Source organism: Vulpes lagopus, chromosome 8 (genome assembly GCF_018345385.1).
Source record: "Vulpes lagopus strain Blue_001 chromosome 8, ASM1834538v1, whole genome shotgun sequence".
Taxonomy (NCBI): Eukaryota; Metazoa; Chordata; class Mammalia; order Carnivora; family Canidae; genus Vulpes; species Vulpes lagopus.
The window spans coordinates 121,583,514-121,609,216 of NC_054831.1; the positions used below are offsets into that span (position 1 = coordinate 121,583,514).

The following is a 25,703-nucleotide window of genomic DNA, read 5'->3' on the forward strand; positions in this document are numbered from 1 at the left end:
CACAGACCACTCACAACACACCAAAAACTAGGTGTCGTCCCACCTGCTCCCACCCCTACCCACACCCCCAAGCTGCATACCACACACATCAGTGTGAATGCAGAAGGGGGAAGGCTGTCACTGCCAGAGGAAGTCTGAGCTGAGCCTTGTCCACTGAAAAGAGGAAGAACATTCCAGCAATAGAACCAGAATGTGTAAAGTGCTGAGGCAAGAATCCTGGCATACTGAAGAAGCTCTAGGAGTTTATGGCTGAGTATGGACCAGAGTGGGTAGTAGAGGATGGGTCTGGGAGGGTGACATTGAAGTCAGTTTATAAAAGACCCTCCCTGGATGCCATGCTGAGGGGTTGGCATTACCCCCTTACCACAGGGAGCCACTGACGGTTCAGAAGATGGGGCTGAGGCCCATCAGTAACCAGGGAAGGGAGAGAGGCCGTTCTGACAGCCATGAGGAGGGGTGGGAAAGGCTGCTGACACGGTTCAGGTGACAGATGATGAGGCCTACATGAGGGGACGATGGGCAGGGAAAGCAAGGTAAGCCTGGAGGCAGAGTGCTTATGCTATGGTTCAGGACTTCCGCTTCGTAACTGACTTGGGCAAGTCTCGGGGGTCTCGGAGTCCTCGTTTTCTCACCCTTAAAATATGAATGATCATACCAACATCAGATTATAAGAATAATAGGTACAAAGTGTGTAAGTGTATAAACTGTAAGTTCTTCACAACCGAAAGAGAAATGGGATGCTGGACAAAACTGGCAGGACCTGCAGTGACCCCGACAGCTTCCCCTCCCTGCCCATTTTGGTAGGTTGGTACCTGGCCGCTTTTCTCCTTGTTGCTTTGTTTCTTCTGCCCACTGAGACCCTGACTCTTGGGGGGCCTGGGTGGGGGGGGTTGGTTCTTGAAGGCCGGTAACCTCCGAAGGCTGTAGTAGAAGGCATCTGTCAGCTCCTCCACCGTGGCTACAGGGAGAGGCCCAGCCGGCTGGCCTGGCTGCCCCTTGGCCTCCACGACAGTCAGGTCCAGCCACCGGGGAGGGATCTCGAAGCACATCTCAGGGTTGGAGTTGAGGCTGACCACCAAGAAAGGTTCCATGATTTTCTCCTCCAGCCGCAGGCCTGGGAAGGAGGGCAGAGGGTCAGCAGGATGGCTGCTATCCTTGGCCACCACCTTGACTTCACAGGGCAATGAAAAATGGGCAGTCAGATCTTCCAGACTATAGCGCCGACTATCATTCATCTCTTCCACAAAACTACCAGAGAAGTAAAGGGGCAGCAGAATCTGGTCGTCTTCTTCTACATCTTCATTCTCTTCTTCCTCCTCCTCCTCCGCCTTGTCACTCAGCCGCTGACACACCAAGACATCTATGTCCCTGCCTTCAGCCCCGTGGGCCTGGCCAGATCTCAACACCTCCAGCCTGTCGCCCACAGCCAGGGAAGTGAACCCAGGGCTCTCCACCCCTTCGCCCTCACAGTCCTTTGTGGCCACTACCCGGAGTGGCTGGCCTGGCTGGAGAGCACCCAGGAGATCATAGGCTGTGGGGAACTCTCTGGGTCGCCGCCGCAGCTTGCCCTGATAAGCCCCAGAGACCATGAAGTGTCTGGGTATCTTCCGGCCCTTGGTTGAAACCAGGACCCGCCAAGGTGGTGAGGCCAGGCCATGGATACAGAGCTTCTGGCCTTTCTGCAAGGAGCCTGCCCATGGGCTGAGGAAGATGGAGGGCCCCTCCGGAATTTCCAGGATCTCCATGCACAGAGGAAAGGGGCCTCCCCGGGCCAGGGCCTCACTCAGCAGCAGTGGTTGGATGAAATGAATGTGTTGAGAGGAACTGGTGACATCTTCCACGTCGACCTCCAGGCTGGAGGGGATCTTGACAATGGTCCTGCGCACTGTGGAGAGAGATCAGCTGAGAGGCACTCCTCACACCCGCCCGGGGGTGCCCTCCACCCCTGGCAATGATGTCTGGGCTGCCTGACCTGTTCCTATTCTATTCTGGCAGCATTTTCCTGTGGTATCAGATTCCTTAAGCATTCTGTTCTTTAACCTCTTTTCAAAAGCTGTTCTAGAAATTGTTAAAGATTTGGGGATCCCTGAGTGACTCAGTGGTTTAGCAACTGTCTTAGGGCCCACGGCGTGATCCTAGAGTCCTGGGATCGAGTCCGCATTGGGCTTCCTGCATGGAGCCTGCTTCTCCCTCTGCCTGTGTCTCTGCCTCTCTCTCTCATGAATAAATAAATAAAATCTTTAAAAAAATTGTTAAAGATTTATAAAAGTAGAATAGTATAGTGAACCCCCTGTCACCAGCTTCAACATTTAATGCACAGCCCATCTTCTTTCCCTGTCTGTCCTCCACCACTGATTATTTTTAATTAGAAAAATCACACCATGCCATCTTGATCTTTCACTGTATCTCTAAAAGGAGTAGTTAAAAACCACAATGCCGTTACCACATCTAGATAATGATGATTAATTCATTAATAGCATCAGATATCCAATTAGTTCAACCACTGTTTACATTTTTAAATTTTGAACGTAATTTTGTAAGCTACCTTTCCAGATGTTTTCTGCATTTTAAGTATAAAACCACATCAAGAGGGGCACCTGGGTGGCTCAGTTGGTTAAATGTCCGACTCTTGATTTCGCTCTGGTTATGATCTCAGTGTCATGAGATCGAGCCCTGAGTCTGGTTCCACTGTGACTATAGAGCCTGCTTCAGATTCTCTTTTGGCAGCCCCGGTGGTGCAGCGGTTTAGCGCCTCCTGCAGCCCAGGGTGTGATCCTGGAGACCCAGGATCGAGTCCCACATTGGGCTCCCTGCATGGAGCCTGCTTCTCCCTCTGCCTGCGTCTCTGCCTCTGTCTCCCTCTCTCTCTGTGTCTCTCATGAATATAAAAAAAAAAGATTCTCTCTCTTTCTCTCTGCCCCACCTCCCCATTCATGCATGCTCTCCCGCAAAAAAAGAAATTAAGGAAAACACTGGTTGGGGCTCCTGAGTGGCACATTCAGTTTAGCGTCTGACTCTTGGTTTTGGCTCAGGTCATGATCCTCAGGGTCTTGCAATCAAACCCTGTATATGGGCTCTGCACTCAGAGCAGAGGCTGCTTGGGATTCTCTCTGCTTCCCCCTTTGCCCCTCCTGCTTGTGCGCTTGCTCTCTCTCTCTCTAAAATAGATGCATGGGGGATCCCTGGGTGGCTCAGCGGTTTAGCACCTGCCTTTGGTCCAGGGCGTGATCCTAGAGTCACGGGATCGAGTCCCGTATCAGGCTCCTGCATGGAGCCTGCTTCTCTCTCTGCCTGTGTCTCTGCCTCTCTCTGTGTCTCTCATGAATAAATAAATAAATAATAAATAAATAATAAATAAATAAATAAATAAATAAATAAATAAATAAAATAGATGCATGAATCTTTAAGAAAAAGAAAAACAGGGGATCCCTGGGTGGTACAGCGGTTTGGCGCCTGCCTTTGGCCCAAGGCGCGATCCTGGAGACCCGGGATCGAATCCCACGTCGGGCTCCCGGTACATGGAGCCTGCTTCTCCCTCTGCCTGGGTCTCTGCCTCTCTCTCTATCTCTCTGTGACTATCATAAATAAATAAAAATTTAAAAAAAATTAAAAAAAAAAAAAGAAAAACACTGATTGATGACCTTGGCAACTTGTTTCCTTTCTGGGCATCGATTAGTACCTGTTTTATAAATTCAAGAGGTGGCTCCGCTGTGTTTGAGCCATATCACACAGAAGATGGAGCAAGGAATATCCTTCTCGTTTTATAGATGAGGACACTGAGGCTCAATGTGACTTGCCTCAGGTAACAGTGTTGGGATTTTTGCTCTGTGCCAGGTGAGCTAATAGCTGGTTGAAGCTGGGAGATGGGCATGGGGAGTTCATTATACTGTTCTGGCATTTTTCTTCAAAGCACTTAATGGATTACCTGAACTGCCTCATTATCCAGGGCAGCCCCCAAGCCCAACCCACCATCAAAAGCCTTTGTTCCCCAGACTGTGGTCTCTTACTACTATTTCCCACAGGATTCCAGGGCTCCCTGGGAAAGAGAGAACTTCCTAGAGAGGAAATGTGCAATGGTCTGGAACATCTTACACCAGAAAGTAAGAAAAATCTATTCGAGACCATGCAGGTGTGTCACAAGGATTCAGGAGCCAAACTGAAAAGGCTCCCATAGGTCAAAGCTGAGATGTGTGAGCATCAGTAATAATAACAGTGGATTGGAACACTGAAAATATTTCATCTGTGAGTTCATAATGATGATTTTTTTAAAAACCTAAATAATCATCCTTGAAGAATGCTAGGGAGCCAATCCATTTTAAAAGCTAGTAAACAGGTGTCTGGGTGGCTCAGTCGATTAAATGTCCAACTCATGGTTTCAGCTCATGATCTCAGGGATGTGAAATCAAGCCCCGAGCAGGCCTCTGCACTCAGCATGGAGTGAGATCCTCTCCCTCTCCTTCTGCCTCTCCCCTATGCACATTCTCTCTCAATAAATAAATAAGTTGTTAAACTAGTAAAGTATAGGTCATTTCTTAGGGTGTCCCTCCATGCAGGCTAGAGGCAGTGTGCAGAGCACTGCTCATGAAACAGGACCTGGCCAGGTCTGCCACAGTGGAGGTAGAATGGTATCCTGGAACCTCGACATACATAAACACAATGTCCCATATTTCTTTTTTTTTTTTTAATTTTATTTATTTATTAATGAGAGAGAGACGCAGGCAGAAGGAGAAGCAGGCTCCACACAGGAAGCCTGACTTGGGACTCGATACCGGGTCCCCAGGATCATGCCCCAGGCCGAAGCCGGCGCTAAACTGCTGAGCCACCCGGGCTGCCCAATGTCCCATATTTCTTGTACAAACTAACCAAAGGGGCATAAGGGCTTTTTATAGTAGTTTCCTAATAGACGAATGAGGGACAATAGGATTAAAATCACTATCTCGGTTCCTAAGGATATCATGGATCAGGTAAGGATCAGCAACAGACACTCACATTACAAATGCTGGCCCATCCATTGTATTTGACTACATCACATGGCAAGGTTGGCGCTGCAAGTTAGGTTGGTGACAGACATAGAGCCAGGTGGGGACTCCCTGCCCCACACCTCATGCAGCAGTGAGAACTGCCTCGTGTGTCTGGTCAAAACTCTAAGTGCCTGTTTACAGATGGACAGAAAAGAGTTGGCCTGAGGAAAGCTTGCCTGCAAATTTGGTCCCTGGCTGGCATCTGAGAACATGGTGTAGCACGTGTTCCCACCGTCTTCTAACTGGTGGGGGCGGTTTCCTGTCCTTAGACTATACAAAACAATCGGTGATGCTAAACACCTGCTTTCTGTCTGGAAGTCCGGAATTTTGGTATGTGCTAAGCAGAGGGTAGTATGTGACCAGCCCCTGAGAAAAACCTTGGGCACTGAGTCCGTGAGCTTCCTTGATAGACAACACCTACATGTGTTGTCATAGTTCAGTGCTTAGAGGGATTCGCCAAGTCCTGTGTGATTCCACCAGAAGAGGACTCTCCTTCCTTTTGCTATAATAAATCATGGCTGTGAGTACAACCATATGTGAAGTCCCATGAGGCCTCCCAGCGGGTCATCAAACCTGGGGTGGCCTTGGGCCCAACACAACAGGAAATACAGGGGACAGAGGCATGCTGGCACCAGCACAAGGATGCCGGCAAGAAAATCCAAAATGGGAGAGAGCCCACAGGACGAATGGCCTAGGCCTTTCAACAGATTAATTATAAGAAAAATAAGAAAGGTGAATCTATAGATTAACAGATTTAAGCCTAACAATCAACAGCAATGTGTGGATCTTATCTGGATCCTGCTGTGAATAAACGGTAAAACAATTTATGTGAGGGATCCCTGGGTGGCTCAGTGGTTTAGCGCCTGTCTTTGGCCCAGGGTGTGATCCTGGAGACCCGGGATCAAGTTCCACGTCAGGCTCCCTGCATGGAGCCTGCTTCTCCCTCTGCCTGTGTCTCTGCCTCTCTCTCTCTCTCTCTGTCTTTCATGAATAAATAAATAAAATCTTAAAAAAAAGAAAACAATTTATGAGACAATAGAGGAAATTCAAACACCAAGTAGTAGTATTAGGAGTTACTGTTAATTCTTTTTGGTGTGATGATGGTATTGTGTGTCTGTTAAAAAAAATTATTTTTAAAAGAGAGACACTGAATTCTTTGTATGAGAAATGATAGGATACCTGGGGTTTGTTTTGAAATAATCTGGCAGGTGGGGAAGAGATGAAACGGGATAGATAGGTCATGAGTTAATAATTATGACGTCAGGTGATGGGGTCCAGAGGTTTGTTATACTAGTCTGTGCTTGTGTTTGTTTGAATTTTTCCATAATAAAGTAGTTTTCAAAGATTCTTAAAAATCAGGATAAGGAATTCCCACCATAGCCCACCAGCAGCCATGACCAGCTGCTCCCCAGGTAACTGCCAGGGAGCTGAACCTCAAACTCTACCCTCCAGGGAAGAGGCCCCAGGGCACCTGTTCCTCTGCCTCTGCTCCGACTGGGCCTCCAAGTGGCCAGACCTGGCCAGGTCTGCCTGTTTCACCAGCCCTGCTCTGCATGCTGCTTCCAGCCTGTCCTAAGAAATAGCCCGTGAAACAGCTAAGGATTCACCTGGTGCCCTCATCACCCAGACAGGAGGGTTTTACTTTGTAACTGTTGTTTTGTCCTAGTTGCTAGCAAGTCACAATCCCAACTTTTGCCTGATTTTATAAAATTGCTATGTAGGACCTCACAGTTAAGTCCCCTCATTTTCCTGTCTCCTTTTATACCGAACTTCCCACTATTTGGGAGTCTTTATTCTGTTATATTGTAATGTACTGAATAAGCCACCTGGTACCTTCCATCTGTGCTGCTTCCCAGGGCCCCCCTCCACCCCACCAACCTGCCCAGGCAACTCACTGTGCATGATGGCTTGGACCTCATACTGGGGCCTCAAGATCAGGGTACGCCAGGGGAGGGTGGGGCAGGTGAAGAGGAGGTTGCTCAGTCCTGGGTCCTGCAGGGCCTTGAGCAGGGGCCGAGGGGCACCGGGCTTCCACTCCCAGAAGGGCCCCTTCTGAGACAGAGGCAGGTGCAGAATGAACGGATGTGTTTCAGTGTCTAGTACACAGCGGGCACGGTAGGTCCCATGGTGTGTCTCCACAGCCTCAAGTTTAAGGGGCTGGTCCTCAGGCACCACTATGGCCTCTGTGGTGATTCTGTGGGTCGACATGAAGCAAATGGGCAGCGTCTTGGAGCACTGGGTTGCAGCAGAGAGCAGCTCCTCCAGGGTCCCATAGCTCTGACGGCCAGTGAGGGGGCTGAAGTAGCCTGTGGGGCACAGCAGAGGGTGTCAAGGCAGGACAGGCCTTTGCAGGGTTCAGAGCCACGTATACCAGGTCCCGTCTGCCACAGAGAACCCAGTCAGAATTCCTTGGAGACAGGCCCCAAGCATCTAGACATCCAGGCTGCAGGGCTGAGGGACAAGTTCCTCCTCACGCGGACAGGCAAGAACACTGAGGGATGGTTGCCAAGGACAGAACAGCAGTGTGTTTCCCAAAAGACACACTGACAATGACATTTGCCTACATCCTGAACCGCACCTACCTCCAACTTTGCTTCCATACTCCTCACCACTGCTCCAATCCCGTACATCCGACACCTATCACCCCATCCTGGGGCAGCGCCATTTTCCTTCTTTCTCAAACTAGAAACCCAGGAGCTCCTAGCCAAATGACCTCAGACTACCCCCCTTCATCCTGTCTGCCAGTTCTGGTGGCTCGACTTGTTCTTCACCCACCTCTTCCCCTGTCCCCATCCGCTCTTCTCCTGCCACTGTACTGGCCCTAAACACCCCACATCCAGACATAACATTGCTTCCAGAGTTTTCCTGCCCCAAAATGCCCCACACAAGTCTAATCAAGGCCACATCACACTACACCCACACTGAAGGACATTCTCCAAAAGTACCAGTCTAGACTCTTCAAAAAGCTGATGTCAAGACAAAGGCTACAGAATTATGCCATCCTGAAGGAGATTAAGAAATCCAGATGTGGACAGCAAATAGATGGGTCCTGCTTTTTTATCCAGTCAGTCTGAAACCCTGCGCCTTTTTTTTTTTTTTTTTAATTTTTATTTATTTATGATAGTCACACAGAGAGAGAGAGAGAGGCAGAGACACAGGCAGAGGGAGAAGCAGGCTCCATGCACCGGGAGCCCGACGTGGGACTCGATCCCGGGTCTCCAGGATCGCGCCCTGGGTCAAAGGCAGGCGCCAAACCGCTGCGCCACCCAGGGATCCCATCCCTGCGCCTTTTGATGGGGTCATTAAGCCCGTTCACGTTCAGAGTTACTATCGAAAGATATGAGTGTAGTGTCATCATGATATCTATTCAGTCCTTGTTTTTGTGGATTGTTCCACTGAACTTCTTCTTAAAGGGGAATTTTAAGAGTCCCCCTTAAAATCTCTTGCAGAGCTGGTTTGGAGGTCACATATTCTTTCAGTTCCTGCCTGTCTTGGAAGCTCTTTATCTCTCCTTCCATTTTGAATGAGAGCCTTGCTGGATAAAGTATTCTTGGTTGCATGTTCTTCTCATTTAGGACCCTGAATATATCCTGCCAGCCCTTTCTGGCCTGCCAGGTCTCTGTGGAGAGGTCTGCTGTTACCCTAATACTCCTCCCCATAAAAGTCAGGGATTTCTTGTCTCTTGCTGCTTTAAGGATCTTCTCTTTATCTTTGGAATTTGCAAGCTTAACTATTAAATGTCGAGGTGTTGAAGGGTTTTTATTGATTTTAGGGGGGGATCTCTCTATTTCCTGGATCTGAATGCCTGTTTCCCTTCCCAGATTAGGAAAGTTTTCAGCTGTGATTTGTTCAAATACATATTCTGGCCCTCTGGCCCTTTTGGCGCCCTCGGGAACCCCAATTAAACGTAGGTTTTTCTTCCTCAGGCTGTCGTTATTAAACTCAACACCAAAGAAACAAACAATCCAATCATGAAATGGGCAAAAGACATGAAGAGAAATCTCACAGAGGAAGACATAGACATGGCCAACATGCACATGAGAAAATGCTCTGCATCACTTGCCATCAGGGAAATACAAATCAAAACCACAATGAGATACCACCTCACACCAGTGAGAATGGGGAAAATTAACAAGGCAGGAAACCACAAATGTTGGAGAGGATGCGGAGAAAAGGGAACCCTCTTGCACTGTTGGTGGGAATATGAAATGGTGCAGCCACTCTGGAAAACTGTGTGGAGGTTCCTCAAAGAGTTAAAAATAGACCTGCCCTACGACCCAGCAATTGCACTGCTGGGGATTTACCCCAAAGATTCAGATGCAATGAAACGCCGGGACACCTGCACCCCGATGTTTCTAGCAGCAATGTCCACAATAGCCAAACTGTGGAAGGAGCCTCAGTGTCCATCGAAAGATGAACGGATAAAGAAGATGTGGTTTATGTATACAATGGAATATTACTCAGCCATTAGAAACGACAAATACCCACTATTTGCTTCAACGTGGATGGAACTGGAGGGTATTATGCTGAGTGAAATGAGTCAATCGGAGAAGGACAATCATTATATGTTCTCATTCATTTGGGGAATATAAATAGTAGTGAAAGGGAATATAAGGGAAGGGAGAAGAGGGGATCCGTGGGTGGCGCAGCGGTTTAGCTCCTGCCTTTGGCCCAGGGCGCGATCCTGAAGACCCGGGATCAAATCCCACGTCGGGCTCCTGGTGCATGGAGCCTGCTTCTCCCTCTGCCTATGTCTCTGCCTCTCTCTCTCTCTCTCTTTCTCTCTCTCTTTGACTATCATAAATAAATAAAAATTTAAAAAAAAAAAAAAAGGGAAGGGAGAAGAAATGTGTGGGAAATATCAGAAAGGGAGGCAGAACATAAAGACTCCTAACTCTGGGAAACGAACTAGGGGTGGTGGAAGGGGAGGAGGGCGGGGGGTGGGGGTGAATGGGTGACGGGCACTGAGGGGGGCACTTGACGGGATGAGCACTGGGTGTTATTCTGTATGTTGGCAAATCGAACACCAATAAAAAATAAATTTATTATAAAAAAAAAAGAAAAAAAAAAGAAATCCAGATGTGATCTGGGGGCATCTGGATGGCTCAGTTAAGTGTCCAACTCTTGATTTCAGCTCAGGTCTTCATCGTAGGATTGTGAGTTCAAGCCCTGCACTGGGCTTCACACTGGGTGTGGAGCCTACTTAAAAAAAAAAAAAAAAAGTGGATACCTGGGTGGCTCACTTGGTTAAGAGTCTGACTTGGGTTAAAAAAAAAAAAGAGTCCGACTTGATTTCACCTCAGGTCATGATCTTCAGGTCATGAGATCAAGCCCCATGTCAGGCTCTGCACTGGGCATGGAGCCTGCTCAAGATTCTCTCTCCCTCTCCTCCTCCCACCCTCCCCCGACCTTGCACACACACACTCTAGGAAAATAAGTGAAAAGGAGAAGGAAATTCCTATTGAAAAAGAAAAATCAATATGTGACCTGAGATTGTCTTCTGGATCAAGGGGAAAACAGCTATAAAGGACAATTATTAGGGCAGTTGTTGACATTTGAATAAACTAGGTTAGGCAGTAGTATTATATCGATACTCAACTTCCTGAATTTGATCATTGAACTATACTTTTATGAACAAATGTCCTTGTACTGAGGAATAATAGTAAATATAAGGAGTAATATTTAGTTGTAAAGGGTTATCATGTCTGCAGTTCATTCTCAAATGGTTCAGGAAAAAAATACATAGACATACACATAGTAATATATGTCCTTGTGTTGGTGAAATGGGAAACAATTGGTACATCTGGATAAAGGGTGTACGGTAGTTCTAGCAAGTCTTCTGTAACTTGAACATATTTCAGAATAAAAAGAAAAAATCCTCAAAAACACAAAATAAAGCACACCACTTCCATATTTAAAACGGTCACTGGCTCCACAGTGCTCGCAAAGATCAAAATGTGCCAATGCCCCACAAAGCCCTACTTGCAATCTGCCTGCCACCACTTGCCTCTCACCTGGAACCCAAGGCCTCGCCTGTCCCATTCAAGCAATCACGGTAAATCATATGTAGAATGAGTGCTCAGAGTACACCTGCTCTGTGCCATGCCCTGTGCTAAGCACTTCATGCATGGCAACTCAATGCTCACATAAGCCTGATTATGACAGAGGAGCAAACTGAGGCACAGAGGGGTGCCAGGAACTGGCCAAGATAAGACTAGTAGCTGCCAGAGCCAGGATTCCCATCCAGACTGTCGACTTCAGTGTCCCAGCCCATGGGCCACCATGCTACTCACCTCCTGCTGTAACTGAGCTACGTCCCTTCTGGAGCACCAGATATGCACATGCTCCTCCCTGGAGTTACTGCCTCTGGGAATTCTTCCAGCTCAGGTGCCACCTCCTCCAGGAAGCCTGCACAGATGCCTGAGGCAGGCTACCCCCCCTGCCAGGAACCCTCTCTAAACTATGTGTCGACTGTTGTCGCCCTCTCACTGCCATCCTGGAAGGCCCTGGCTGGGGAGGGCTGCACCCGGTTCATCCTGAGCCCCACTCCCCAAGCCCCTAGAACAGGGCCTGGCACACAAGTGTCAGCAAATGTTTGGTGAACGAATGTATGAGCAAACACAGAGACAGGCAGATGGACAAAGACCTGGAACAAGGGAAAGAGCCCCAGCTGAGAGGCAGGTGTGATCAGAGAGATGGTATGGAGAGGGTGCAGCCACCCCAGGCTAACGGCATTGTCGGACCGCTCTGAGGACACCCCAGGCCTTAGAGAAGGGCAGCGATGGATGTGAGAGCGCATGCGCCGACCTAGAGGGGTAGGAGTGCCTGCTGGGGCGGGCGAGCCCACCGGTGTGCCCTGAAGGGGCCACTTGGGAGGAGACACAGCTGCCTTCCTTACCGTGGAAGTCGGGGGTGATTTCCATGGTCTGGCCGGTTCCTGGGTTCTCGCAGACCACCTTCTGGAGGCGAACCTGGGTGACCTTGATCAGGTCCCCCGTGGAGAGGCAGCACTCGTTCCCAGAGATCTCGTAGATGGAGCCTGCAGAGAGATAGACCAGTTTCCTTGTGCAGCAAGAACCAAGTGCCGGGTGGCCCGTGCCCTGTTCCCCAACAGGCTGTGCTTTGCCTCACCTTTGCACGTGCTCCTGCTGCCTGGAGTGGCTTCCCTGTCTCCCCACCACGTGGCCCTGCCTTTGCCTGCTCTTAGTGCTGGCTACCCCTCTGCGATAACTTCTCTGGCTTTCTCCACGTCCCCGTGCCTCCCCGACCGAGCTCATGGGCAGGGCTGGTCGTCAGCATCACTGCAACTGCACAGGCCGCATCTAAGCATGTGCTGAAGTCCTGGGTGAGTTAGGCCCGAAGACCCAAGGTACAGCTACACCGCCAGGCCCTGAGACAGTCGGTGCCTGCCTGGAGGTCACGCACAGCCTGACACCCCCATAGGGTGTAAACTGTCTTTTCTTCTTCAGGTGAATTGTCTTTAAAGGGAACACAGGGCAGCCCGGGTGGCTCAGCGGTTTAGTGCCTGCCTTCAGCCCAGGGCATGATCCTGGAGTCCCAGGATTGAGTCCCATGTCGGGCTCCCTGCATGGAGCCTGCTTCTCCCTCTGCCTGTGTCTCTGCCTCTCTCTCTCTGTGTCTCATGAATAAATAAATAAAATCTTTAAAATTTAATTTAATTTAATTTTTTTAAAAAAGGAGCATAGGAGAAAATGGAGGGCCACTGACAGAGTGGGCCCCGTAGGCGGGTTCTGCGTGCCACCATCAAGCACAGCAGCCCCACTTAACTATTTTCAAGTGTTTAAAGCAATGTCCAGGGCATAGAAGGCGCTCAGTAGAGATCTCTCCCACAGGGGGTACAGGCTCTATCTGCTAACGAGGGACACGACCGCACACACAGGTCAGCCTTGAGGCCACCTGACCCACTGCATTTCACAACAGCCCTGAGAAGCTGCTGAAAATCCTACCCCTTTATCCCAGGAAAACGCACCCAGGCTCATAAACTGTAGCTCTGTCTCCAGTTTCAGGGGGGGTCCCCAGGGCTGGCGGGACTAGCCGCTGGGGCGCCACACTGCGCTGTGACTGCCCTCCGAGGGATGACCGGGTCCCTTTCCTAAATAATGAGCTGCTCCCGGCTGAGGCTGGGTGGGGTCCCCAGATTACCAGGTCAAAGGGGCCAGAACTGGGACTCCAGCCCAGGGTGTGTGTCTGTATAGCCGGGACACCTCAGCACACTAGGGCTTCGGAGGGTGGGGCCCGCCCACCTGCCCCATTACTCACCCCTCTGCGCACCCACCCCCACCTCGCCACTTCCCATGCGTGGGTTCAGGCAAAATGAGGAAGCAGCCATTGTGACACACAGCGGTCAGGGGATGTGGGCAGTAGAACAAACAGCAGAGGCCTGCAGGGAGCCCCCAGAGGGCGGGCGGTCAGCATTTGAACCCGCATCTTCCACGTTCCCAAGTGGACCTGCAAGCCCTAGTCAGTGGTGGGTGGCTCCTGGATGGCTCTTCTGAGTCTCCCCCTTGGTAGGACTGCACCCCCCCTTGGAATCTCGGAACACTGGAGGCTGCTGTGGCCAAGCAAGGGAACGGATGCCACAGGGCATCCCTGTCTTCGTTCGCTTTCAAGGAAAGAGCCTCGCCCCCTCCACCCAGTCCCCAAGTTCCCTTTCCCTCCAGCATCCCCACTCTGTCGCCTCGCCACAGTTCCTCCGTCACCCTCTTAGCAGCTTCTGCTCCCTCTGCCGCCTGTCAGTCGCTCCCTTCTTGACCCTTCAGCCCCTGCTGTGCGCGCACCCTGGGAACCAGGTGGGCAGGCCGTGCAGGTGCGCCAGGAGCAGAGGGCAGGGAGGGCCCAACTCCAGAGCTGACGCATCGGGGAGCGGAGCTGAGGGCGCAGGTGGGCTGGGAGGGCTGAGAGGAGGCGCGCAGGTCGGCGGGGGGGGGGGGCTGGCACGAGCCTCCCCACCGCCAGGCCGCCGCGGGGCGCAGCGCGCTTCCACCTGCGCCTGGCCCGGTTCGCCCGCCGCGGGTCTGAGCTCACTGCTCGTCGTCGCCCCGCGGGGCAGTCTGCGCTCCCGCATCCACGGAAGCAAGGGCCGAGGCGCAGAGACGCGGCGCGGCCCCAGGTGGCACCGGCGGCGGCCGAGCTGGCCTCCCGGGTCCGTCCCCCGCCGCTCCCAGCGACAGCGGGCGGCGCGGCCGCGGGCTCCCGGCGCTCACTCACCCTGGAAGTACACCCCCGAGCAGACCCGCAGCACCCGCGGGAGGGAGGCGAGGTCCAGGGTGCAGACGAAGCTGTGCAGCGACACCGGCTCCATGGTCCTCGCCGCTCCCCCGACGCCGAGCGACTGGCCGCGCTCCCGGCGCCGAGCCCGCAGCCCCGCCCCGGGCCCCGTGGGCGGAGCCGCCCGCCGCGAGGCGTGGGAACCCGCGGGCGCCCGCTTCCCGCCCGGCCGGCGGGGGTCTCGGCCGGGCCCCGCGCCTGGAGGCTCTGACCGCGGGAAGGCCGGTCCCCACGTCCCTCCGGGGTGGTCTGGAGCACCCCGCGGTGGGCGGGGCGCTGATGGAGACGACGGGGAGGCCCCAGCCGCCCCCGCCTGCCCCGAGTCGGGAGGAGGAAACGCGGCGGCCTCGGGCAGCTCTGGGTCTCCGGGAAAGGACCTGGCGGCCCTGCGCCGCTCGGGAGCTCCCCCTTCCCGGGACGCTCGTGCCTTCGGGACATTTCTAGTTAAAACTTCTTCCTTGGGCTGAAGAGAAATCTTAGGCGAGAGCCCGCTGGTTGGTATCTAACTTTAAACAAATCACTGACTTAAAAAAAAAAAAAAAAGGTTTATTTATGCATGAGAGACACAGAGAGAGAGGGAGGCAGAGACACATGCGGAGGGAGAAGCAGGCTCCTCGCAGGGAGCCGGATGCGGGACTCGATCCCGGGTCTCCAGGATCAGGCCCTGAGCCGCACGCAGACGCCCGACCGCTGAGCCACCCAGGCGTCCCCAAATCCCGGACTTCTGAGCCCCAGTTTCCTCATCTGTAAAATAGGGCAAAGGATCTTTTCTTAGCTGGTTGTGAGGACAAAATGAAATCATTTAGGTACTGTGCAGAATTCTTTATTTCACTTTTTTTACCACTATAAAGTGAAGAAATAATATAAGTTTGTGGCACCTGGGTGGTTCAGTCGGTTGTGCCTCCGACTCTTGGTTTCAGCTCAGGTCCTGATCTCCCTGCCCAGCTTTGCCCTTTGGGGGGGGGCAGTCCTCTTGGGAGTCTCTCCCTCCCCCTCCTTCAGCCCCTCCTCCTGCAGGCGAGCCCAGCTCTGTGTCTCTCAAGTAAATAAATAAATCTTTTTAGAAAGGTGGGGTTCCCTGGGTGGCTCAGCAGTTTGGTGCTGCCTTCAGCCCAGGGCATGATTCTGGAGACCCGGATCGAGTCCCACATCCGGCTCCCTGCATGGAGCCTGCTTCTCCCTCTACCTGTGTCTCTGCCTCTCTGTGTGTGTCTTTCATGAATAAATAAATAAAATCTTTAAAAACAAATCTTTTATAAAAGAAATAATAAAAGCTAAAAATAAAAGGAATAAACCCTAAAGACATTTGACAAATTAAAAAGAGGACACTTTCCCACTATCCAAATACAATTACTAACACTTGGTTGTGTTTCTTTCTACTCTGTATTCTGTTTGTGTGCAGATTTTACACTTTTAAAATTTTACTTATTTTTAAATATTTTATTTATTTATTCATGAGAGATACAGAGAGAGGCAGACACATAGGCAGAGGGAGAAACAGGCTCCACGCAGGGAGCCCAATGTGGGACTCAGTCCCAGGGCCCAGGGTCATGCCCTGAGCTGAAGGCTGACATGCAACCACTGAGCCACCTAGGCGTCCCAAACTTTTTAAAATCTACACTAAAGTTGCAAAAAGCAGATTTCCCATATCCCTCAGCATAGTTTCAAATTCCCCTAATGCTACCTCCTCACATTACCAGAGCTTATTTGTCAAAACTAAGAAACCAGCATCACTACATTAATGTTAACTAAATTGTAGACTTTATCTGGATTTTATCTGCTTTTTTTCTGATGTCCTTTTTCTGTTCCAGAATCTCATCCAGGATTTTGTATTGCATTTAACTGGCACGTCTCCTGTCCTGTGACTGGTTCTCAACCTTTGCTTGTTCTTATAAATTTGACAGGCTCAAGGACAAATTGTCAGCTATTTTGCAGAATGTCCCCCAACTTGGATTTTTTTCTGATGTTTTCCTCATGACTAGGCTGGGGCTGCAGGTTTTCTAGAAGGCTACTACCAAGGGGATACGCCCTCTTATCATCATCTCTCCAAGGGGGCACAGGACCTAGTCACAGGACTTTTCACTGTGATGGTAACCTTGATCGCTTAGTTAAGGCCACGTTTCTGGATTTCTTCACCGTAAAGTTGCTACTGTCCACTGTCCAAACTCTGTTCTTTGGAAACAAGTCGCCGGGGAAGCTAAGCTCCACCTTCCAGAGTGAGGAACATCCAAATAAAGTATTTGGGAGTCCTGTGTAAGAGAGATGTGTCTCTTTCCCCCATTTACTTATTTATTAATTCAATTATTTATGTCAGTATGGACTGATGGGTATTTACTCTATACTTTGACTTATAATGTAATACTATGCTATTCCTGTTCTTGCTCAAATTGTTCCAGCTTTGAGACTTCCTTTAGGACTTCCTTCCTTGGCTCTTGGGGTCCTTTTGCCATGCCTTCATTGTTCTCTCTGAGCACGTCCTTACTGTCCGGTGCTACAAGATGCTCCAGGCTCATCTTTTTTTTTTTTTAAGATTTTATTTTATTTTTATTCATGAGAGACACAGAGAGAGGTAGAGACATAGCAGAGGGAGAAGCAGGCTCCCCACAAGGAACCCGATGCAGGACCCCGGGATCACGCCCTGAGCCAAAGGCAGATGCTCAACCGCTGAGGCACCCAGGTGTCCCAACTCTAGGCTCATCTTGTCTTTTTTCTGCCCCATCCCTACACGCAGCCATTTCTGGTTCCTTTTATTGGAGAACAGCATTTTGCATCCACAATCCGGTCACAGAGTACTCCATGCCACTGGGTTGCCCATTATTTAGTTTTTTTCTTTCTTTGCGTGAACATTACAGACACCACTACCCACCCCATGACCCAGCTGACATCAGGTCCAGCCTGACCTTCAAGGAGAAGCTCCTGAATGATAACACTCAACAGAAAATTTTAAAATCCTCCCTTTCCCTTTGCTTTATCTGTTCCCAGATTCCTGGATGCCGAAGTGGACTTAACAAATTAGTAGGCAAAAGCCTACTACAACCAACATATTGAAATATTTTCTTGCCTTCATCATTTGCAGTTATATATGTGTAACTGTTTAATGTCTCATCAGCAGTTAGAGTGTTGGCTTGTGGGGGCACCTGGCTGGCTCAGTGGGTACAACCTGTGACTGTTAATTGGGGTCATGAGTTCGAGCCCCACATTGGATGTGGAGCCTACTTAAAAGAAAATTTTAAAAACATTTTTTTAAGATTATTTATTTATTTATTCATGAGAGACACAGGAGAGAGAGAGGCAGAGACACAGGCAGAGGGAGAAGCAGGCTCCATGCAGGGAGCCCGACGTGGGATTTGATCCCGGGGTCTCCAGGATCAGGCCCTGGGCTGAAGGCAGTACTAAACCCCTGAGCCACCTAGGCTGCCCTAAAAAACATTTTTTTTTTTAACTCAGAACTTACAAAAAAAAGAAGAAGAAAAGAAAAGAAAATAGTTGGCTTCTGGTGGTCAGAGGTTGGAGTTCCAGTCTCTTTGCTCCCCAGTGTATCACAGGACCTGGCAAACAGTAGGTGCTCAATAAATCACTGTTGTTAATTCACTCACTGAATGAATGGGTGGAAAATGCTTCCTTGAGATAGATCCCTTAAGTGGAATCTCTGGGTGAAATGGTATGCTGGTGTTTATAGCTTCTGAGGGTGTATTTCAGTCATGTTGAAATGTTGCTGAGCCTCCAATGGGCCAAATAAGAAGGAGAAGGCCCATTGCAAGAGCTGAGAGGAGTGGCAAGCAGATGTATGCCAGGGACCACGGGGCCACGGGCTCAAGGGGAGGGTATGCTAAGCAGAGGAGATGGGACACAGGGGGCATTTCTATGTTTCTAGAAACATTGGCAGGTGTGATTCTGTGGGCACCTACTCTGAGCAGGTTCAGCACAAACATATGCTCACTTAATTCTCTCTACAAGCAAGCAAGACAGACATTTTATTTTTTTAAAGATTTTTATTTATTTATTCATGAGAGACAGAGAGAGAGAGGCAGAGACACAGGCAGAGGGAGAAGCAGGCTCCATGCAGGGAGCCCGACGTTCCAGGATCACGCCCCAGACTGAAGGCGGCGCTAAACCGCTGAGCCACCCGGGCTGCCCAAGACAGACATTTTCATTCCCACTCTGCAGGTGAGGAAACTGAGGCTCAGAAAAGTATTCCCTGAGATCATGCAACAAGAAAGTGGGGAAGCTAGGAATTTTCTTTTTAAGTTTTTAATTATTCACTTGAGTAATCTCTACACCCCCCACGTGGTGCCCTGACCTTGCAGCCTGGAGATCAAGAGCCACATGCTCTCCCCCTGAGCCAACCAGGCGCCCCAGGGAAGCCAGGACTTCCAAGGCAGCCTGGAGGAGAGGAGGCCAATTAGTCACCTCTTCCTCACGTGTTTCAGCAGACCAAGAAGTCTGACGGATTTCCGTTTGGTTAGTTTGGCCTAGAATCACAGCAGAGGATGAAGAATAAAGAGGGGCTTTGGAAATCGAACTGGCCTCAAAGCCTGGCTCTGTCACTTCTTAGCTGTGCGACCTCGGGCAAGTTCCCTAGCCTCTCTGAGTTTCGGTCCCCTGTATACCATGGGCACTGGCGGGAGCAGGGTCTTGGTGGAAATGACAGTGCAGGTGGCACGTGCCAGGCACTCAACATCTGTTATTATTACTGTTTTCTGAGGGTCTCCTGCGCCTCTGACATTTCTCAGGGATCTCAGATCTCATTTGCTTCTCTTAATTCTCTGCTTTCTAGTTTAGGAAAATGAGATTCTGAGTGGGAAACTGTCTTCCTGGCTGTTACACAGCATGCAAATGGAGGAACTAGGATTGGAAGCAGGGCCGGGCCTCTGGTAGCCATGGCCCCAGCCCTTTGCCCTTTCCCAGCCTGGGAGCACCAGCCGGGGTCTCCTCAGGAGTTGAGTGGGGTGCAGAGCGGTGGGGGGAGGGTGGGGAGGGAAGGGGAGAGGACCAGAGGGGAGAGGAGGGCTGGTAGGGGGAAGTGGGGGAGGAGGCCCAAGGAAAGGCCCACCACAACCCAGACTGGAGTTCCCCATTTCTACCGTAAGTCTCACAATTTTCAGCATCTAAACGGTGGATGGCTCCAGGCTTCCTGTGGTCACAGTAGTAGGGTGACTCAGGGTGACTAGAGGGTGTGGGGCTGGGCCCCTGCCTGCTGTGCCGGTGCCACTCTTGCGCTTTGTTCCACAGGGCCTGTACAGGGGCAGGGTCCCCTCCAGGAGGGGGACGCAGCATGGGGGGAGGGTGTTACAGCATCCCCTGCCGTCCACTTACAGCCACCAGCCTGGCACAGTGGCCAAGGAGGGGGCCGGTGGAAAACACCGTAGCGGTCAGGGTTTGGTGCTATGGACTCCTGCCTCTTGGCACAGGCCCGCTCAGCTGCTCCCAGGTGGCCCTTTCACAAGTCCCAAGGCACCTGTAGGCCTCAAGGGCGCCTGCCGTGCCAGCCCAGTTACACAACCACTCAAACCTCATGCTTGCTCAGTCATGCTCCAGGGCTTCAGCAGAGACAGGTGCCTAGAACTCACAGCACCGCTCACGGCACCGGGAGCCACAGGGCCTGGAAGGGCCATCTGTTGTCTTCTCCCTTTGTTCTAGATTTTCTAGAACACGGTTTGTAAGAATAATATGAACAGCTCCCTGCTAAGGATTCTCTGAGGCTACCTCGAGGGCCATGCTGGAGGGAGGCTCCCCCCTTGCAGATTTCCAGGAGAGTGGGGGAGTCACTGCTGGAGAGAGAGGTTCACTGTGCATAGATCCTCAGTGAGGCAGCGGGCGGTGAAGCTTTCAAAGGCTGCCGTGCTCAGATGTGATGAGAAAGGACTTCGAGCCTTGCCTTCTAGACCTTGTAAGAGCAGGGAGCGGAGGAGGGAATTTCACAACCTCCGGTGGAAGGAGGAAGGTGAGGAAGGGCAGGGGGTGAAAGAGGTGAGAGGGGGAGGGGCGGTGAAAAAAGGAGGGGAAAGGAGGAGAGAGGAGGGGAAGGGAAGAAGAGAGGAGGAGGGAGAGGAGAGGGAAGGGAAGAAGAGAGGGGAGGAGACAGCAGGGGACAGAGGGCAGAGGGGGAGAGGGAGTGGAGGGCGGGGTAGCGGGGAGGGGAGCTGAGGAGGCCTGGGCAAGAGCTCCTCAGGCCTGGGAACTGCAGAGGTCCCAAGCTGGGGGAGAAAGCCACGTAAAGAACAGACCAGAATGTGAAACCATTGACCTCCAGCCTGGGGAAGTGGGTTTGGGCCCAGAGGGCTTTTTGGCCCTATATTTCTTAGCTGGGACTGGATGGAAGCCAAATCACCACTCAGTTACGTCAGAGGCTCCTCTCCTCCCTGCGAAGGGGCTGTGGCACCTGCAGGGCCAGTGAGCAGAAGGAAGGAAGCGGTCTCAGTTCTGGGACAGGGGTGAGGCTCTGAGCTCCAGAAGCTATACATCCTCGTGCCCTTCCTGGGTTTGAGGAGGGCAGCCTGGGTCTGCTGTCTCCTTTCAGTAGGCGTTAAATGAAAAGTGGTCTCTTTCTCAAAATATTAAAAATAGAGTTTACCATATGATCCAGCAAACCCACTTCGGGGTATATATCCAACAGAATTGGAAACAGGGACTCAAGTAGATATTCCTGCACGCAGGCTCACAGCAACATTATTCATAATAACCAAGAGGTGGAAGGAACCCAAGGGCTCATCCACAGATGAATGGATAGACTTACAATGGAATATTATTTAGCCTAAAAAGGCTAAAAATCCTGACACATGCTACGACATGAATGAACCTTGAGGACTTTATGCTCAGTGAAATAGATCAGTCACAAAAAGACGAAGTTTGACTCCACTTCTCCGAGGTACCTAGCGTAGTCAAATTCAAAGAGAAAGAAGGTAAAATGGTGGCTGCCAGGAGCTGCTGGGAGAGAAAATAAGGAGCTGTTGTTTAATGAGGATCAAGTTTCAGTTTTGTAAGATGAAAAAGTTCTGGAGATCAGCTATACAACAGCGTGAAGGTCCTTAAACACTACGGAACTGCAGTTAAAAATGGTTGAGCGGCGCCTGGGTTGCGCAGTTGGTTAAGCATCCAACTTGTGGTTTTGGCTCAGGTCATGATCTTAGGGTCATGGGATCCAGCCCCGTGCCGGACTCCACGCTCAGCACAGAGTCTGCTTGTCCCTCTCCCTCTGCTTCTCTCCCGCTCTGTAAATAAATAAATAAAATCTTTAAAAAGGGGGGGGGGCGTGTTTGAGATGGGTGGTGACTGGGTGGCTCGGTTGGAAGAGCACGTGCCTCTTGATCTTGGGGCCAGGAGTTCAAGCTCCTTGAATGGAGTGCAGAGATTACTTTTAAATTTTTTGTTTAGGTGTGCCTGGGTGGCCCAGTCGGTTAAGCATCTGACTCTTGATTTCGGCTCAGGTCATGATCTCAGGATTGTGAGATCAAGCCCAAGGTCCGGGTCCCCACTGAGCATGGAGCCTGCTAAAGAATCTCCCATCTCCCTCTCCCTCTGTCCCTCCCCGCCACACACTTGTGCTCTTTATACATTGTTTTAGATGGTTGAGATGATCAATTTTATGTTAAATGGATTTTATCACAATCTTAAAAAAGGTTATCTCAGATCTAAGCCTAAATCCAATGTACAGCATTGTTTATTCTTCAACAGTGGTCTGGCTGGTATTGAGGTGCAGGTTGTAAACAATGTTTGCCCCAAAAGTAGAAGCATGGCTCCATGATCTCGTAGTAACATGTTCACTGTTGGAAAGTCCAATGTCATTCATATTCTAGACTTTTGTGTTTGAAGGTTGGGAGTCTTCTCTCAGTCCCCGATTCTCATTTCACATGCTCAGCCATCTGTGGGTCTCCCATTTTTGCTTCTGGGCATCTGTGGATCTTTTCAATCTGATAATTCAAACCCCTCTGTTCTAGAAACTTCCTTGCTTTTCTGTTTTTCTTTCTTTCAGGAGCCTTTTTCTTTTTTTTTAAGATTTTATTTATTTATTTGTTTATGATAGACATAGAGAGAGAGAGAGGCACAGACACAGGCAGAGGGAGAAGCAGGCTCCATGCAGGGAGCCTGATGTGGAACTCGATCCCAGGACTCTAGGATCATGCCCTGGGCCAAAGGCAGGCGCTGAACAACTGAGCCACCCAGCGATCCCAGGAGCCTTTTAAAATATATGTTGAATCTTCTGGACCATTTTTTCAGCCCCTGTCCTCATCTTCTATATTCCAGGAGATTTTTAGGAAATTTCACAGACTTTATCTTCTAGCCATTCTTCTACCTTTAATAGTTTCTGCTTTTATATTTTTAACTTACAAAAACTTTCTAAAAACTGCATTTTTGGGATCCCTGGGTGGCGCAGCGGTTTAGCGCCTGCCTTTGGCCCAGGGCGCGATCCTGGAGACCCGGGATCGAATCCCACATCGGGCTCCCGGTGCATGGAGCCTGCTTCTCCCTCTGCCTGTGTCTCTGCCCCTCTCTCTCTCTCTGTGGCTATCATAAAATAATAAAATAAAAATTAAAAAAAAAAAAACTGCATTTTTGAGGGGTGCCTGGCTGAATCAGTGGAGTGTGACTCTGGAACTTGGGGTTGTCAGTGAGGGCCCCAAATTGGGTGCAGAGATTACTTAAAAATAGAATCTAAAAAAAATGTATTTTTGATTCATCCTGTTCTTCACAGGTATTACATATCATATGAGAGAGAGGGAGTTGCCAAGGATTGTCTTCTGCCTTGACCTACCCTCCAAATAAAAAGGCTTATAAGTAACTAAGAGATGACAATTGAAATATAATTATCACAAATCAAATTATCAGTGAAGATAGCCAATTACCATCACAGGCTTATTTCCGGATTTAAATGCTACTTCCACAGGGTGTTGTTTCTTTTTTGCCTATTTCCACAGAGCCTGGCATTTCTGAACAGATATGGGAAGATTTTAGAATGGGATGGGCCCTCACTCCCCCACCCCCAACCCCTTCCTCCAGGTCGGGGAAGGTGACACTCTCTGGGGGAGAAGAAAGAGTCTTGGGGAGGAGTCTGTAGCCCTACGTTCCTGGCCTTCTCGAAACAGCCTATTACACGTAATCTTGAGCCAAGTAATTGTCTGAGTCTAAAGCATGTGGCCTCACCACCGTGACTCTCTTGGCCTGGCGTCCGGAGAGGTGCGAAACTTGCATTCAGTGCATTAAGTACAGGGAAGCTGTGGTACCAAACCCGGCTCTGAGTTATACTTGGGCACTCTTAGCCTCGGTTTCCTCAGCTGTAATGAAAGGGGACTGAAGTAAGTCCCCACCCCCTTCTCCATCTTCCACAGCCCTGGGACCCTGTCTCCCACAGCAGATAGTTGTCCTCTTTCCCCTCTGCTGGGTCTTCCCCATTCCCTGCTTCCAGGCAGAGCACAAACTTGAATTTGCATTCGCGGAGGCCTAGGGAAGGCCCAGGAAGGGGAACTTGGCTCACCACAGGCAGGCACTGGGCCAAGTGCTTTCTGTGCATTGCTGCCTTAAGCCTGCAAACACCCCAAGGTGCAGGTTATGTCCTGCTTTCCATTTTACAGGAAACTGCCACCTGGAAAGGCGAAGCCTTGTGCCCACAGTCAGGACGAGACTGAGCCAGGGTCCCAGGTTCGCAGCAACCCTCTGTGCTGCTCAGAGCAGGGAGAGTTCCCTCCCTCGGCCTCTGGGCCCTCGTGCCTCCTCTCCACAGAAACCCGTGCCCTGCCTCCCCTTTCCCTTACTTCCCCAAAGGTTTAGGAGTCCTGTGGAAATGCAACTCCTCCCCAGCATGGGGAGGAGGGCAGACACCCTCTGGGGGGTCCGAGGTCACCGGGTTCAGGGCAGACACCCTCTGGGGGGCACAGCCTCTGGACTCAAGCTGTTCCTTCTAGCCAGGAAGGAGCCTATCGACCTCTGCTCACCCCAGGGCTCGCTCCCCGCAGGTCGGGCTGCGAGGCCCGGGGAGGGAGGGGAGGTGGAAGACCTCGGAGGCCATCTCTGTTTCTGGCCCACGGTGGCTTTCCTGGGAAACCGCAGTAAACAAGGCCACCAGTGTCTGCCCTCGAGCTCCTGGTGGGAACCCAGTGAGTAAGGGTTAGGCAAGCAGACCCTTCCCTGGAGGCCAGGGAAGGCTGCCTAGGGAGGAAGTGCTGGGGAGCTGAGGGAGAGAGAAGGAGGAGGGTAGAGGGAGGATGCACGCTGAGGAACTGAGAGAAGCTTCTAGTAAGAACAGTCCCCGAGAATCCCCCAAAGGGGCTTTGGCCTCTCACCCAAAGGTTTTGGGAATGCCCCCCCATTAACTGAATGAGGGGAACTGCACTTCAGCAAGATTCTGGGGGAGGCGGGCAGGGTGGAGGGGAAGGCGGGGAGGGGCGCTGGGGGGCTGTTGGGAGCCCCACCTGGGCTGGCGGGGAGGCACTGGGACGAGGAGGGAGCGTGCCAGCCTGTGCCAGCCTTGCCCCCAGCCCCGCAGCCTCGGAACTGCTGCTGGTGGCTGGGCTTCGTCTGGGGACCGCCCACTTCGGCCCAGTAAAGAGCTTTCCCAGAATAGCGGGCGGCGGGGTATGGGGGGAGTCCCAGGGCCAGGTACCATCTCCCCCTCCAGGTGGGGCTTCGGATCTGGAGGGGCCACCGCTGCCTCTGTGGATGCTGCTGCAACGCGGAACCTCCCCTCTGCTTTCCAAAGGAGCAGAGACTGGGAGACCTCTGTCCCAGCAAATGACTCCAGCCCCCGGGGCCCCAGAGAGAGGGAAGTGGGCCTCCCCCATTTCCCCGAAGCCCTTCCGCTGCTCTGCTCCGGCTTCTCAGGCGGAAGTCCTCGGAATCCCCTCTGCAAGGCTTCAGCGTCCGCCTTCCAGCCCAACCTGGAGCCGCAGGCGTGTGTTCCACTGTGCCCTTGACATCTGCCCTGAAGTTCGATGGCATGTAGTGCCCCGAACTCAGCACTCTCCCTGTAACCCACCCTCCCGTGGTCCCCTCTGCACTGAATGGCACCTCTGAAGCCCCAGAGGCGCAGGCCAGAGACCCAGGATTCCTGCTGCTTTCCCCCTTCTCCTTGGACTCCCTTCTCTCCAGCTGCCACTGAGCCAGTCACGTCATGTCACCCCTGACAGCCTTGCCGTTGGCCTTCCCGCCTCATCTCACCTGGTCTACAGCACCGTTCTGGATGACCTGGCCCCCCGTGTCCTGGCCCCTGACAGCTCTCAGCCCCAGCTCTTGCTTTATTCTAACAGAAGCTCCTCTTCGGCCACCATGAAGTGCTTGTTCTCCCCCAGTCTTGAAAGAAGTCCTCACTTCCCCAGGCTTCTTGCACAGGCCCAGACACTCTCGCACCTGGATTGCCTCTGTTTACCCGTCTGACCCCAGCCCTCCTGGCCCCTTCCAGGG

At 51.3% G+C, this 25,703-nt stretch overlaps 1 protein-coding gene across 2 annotated transcripts in view; it reads right to left on the reverse strand.

Moving 5' to 3' along the window:
• Positions 1–14,388, reverse strand: part of THEMIS2 (thymocyte selection associated family member 2) — a 23,629-nt gene extending 9,241 nt beyond the window's left edge. For both annotated transcript variants that reach the window (XM_041768101.1, XM_041768102.1), the window contains exons 1-4: positions 14,250–14,388; positions 11,920–12,060; positions 6,917–7,327; positions 813–1,885 (exon numbers count right to left, since the gene is read on the reverse strand). In XM_041768101.1, coding sequence (XP_041624035.1) covers positions 813–1,885; positions 6,917–7,327; positions 11,920–12,060; positions 14,250–14,343 — 1,719 coding nt within the window. In that variant the 5' untranslated portion in view covers positions 14,344–14,388. The remainder of the gene's footprint in view (positions 1–812; positions 1,886–6,916; positions 7,328–11,919; positions 12,061–14,249) is intronic.
• Positions 14,389–25,703: the final 11,315 nt, after the last annotated feature.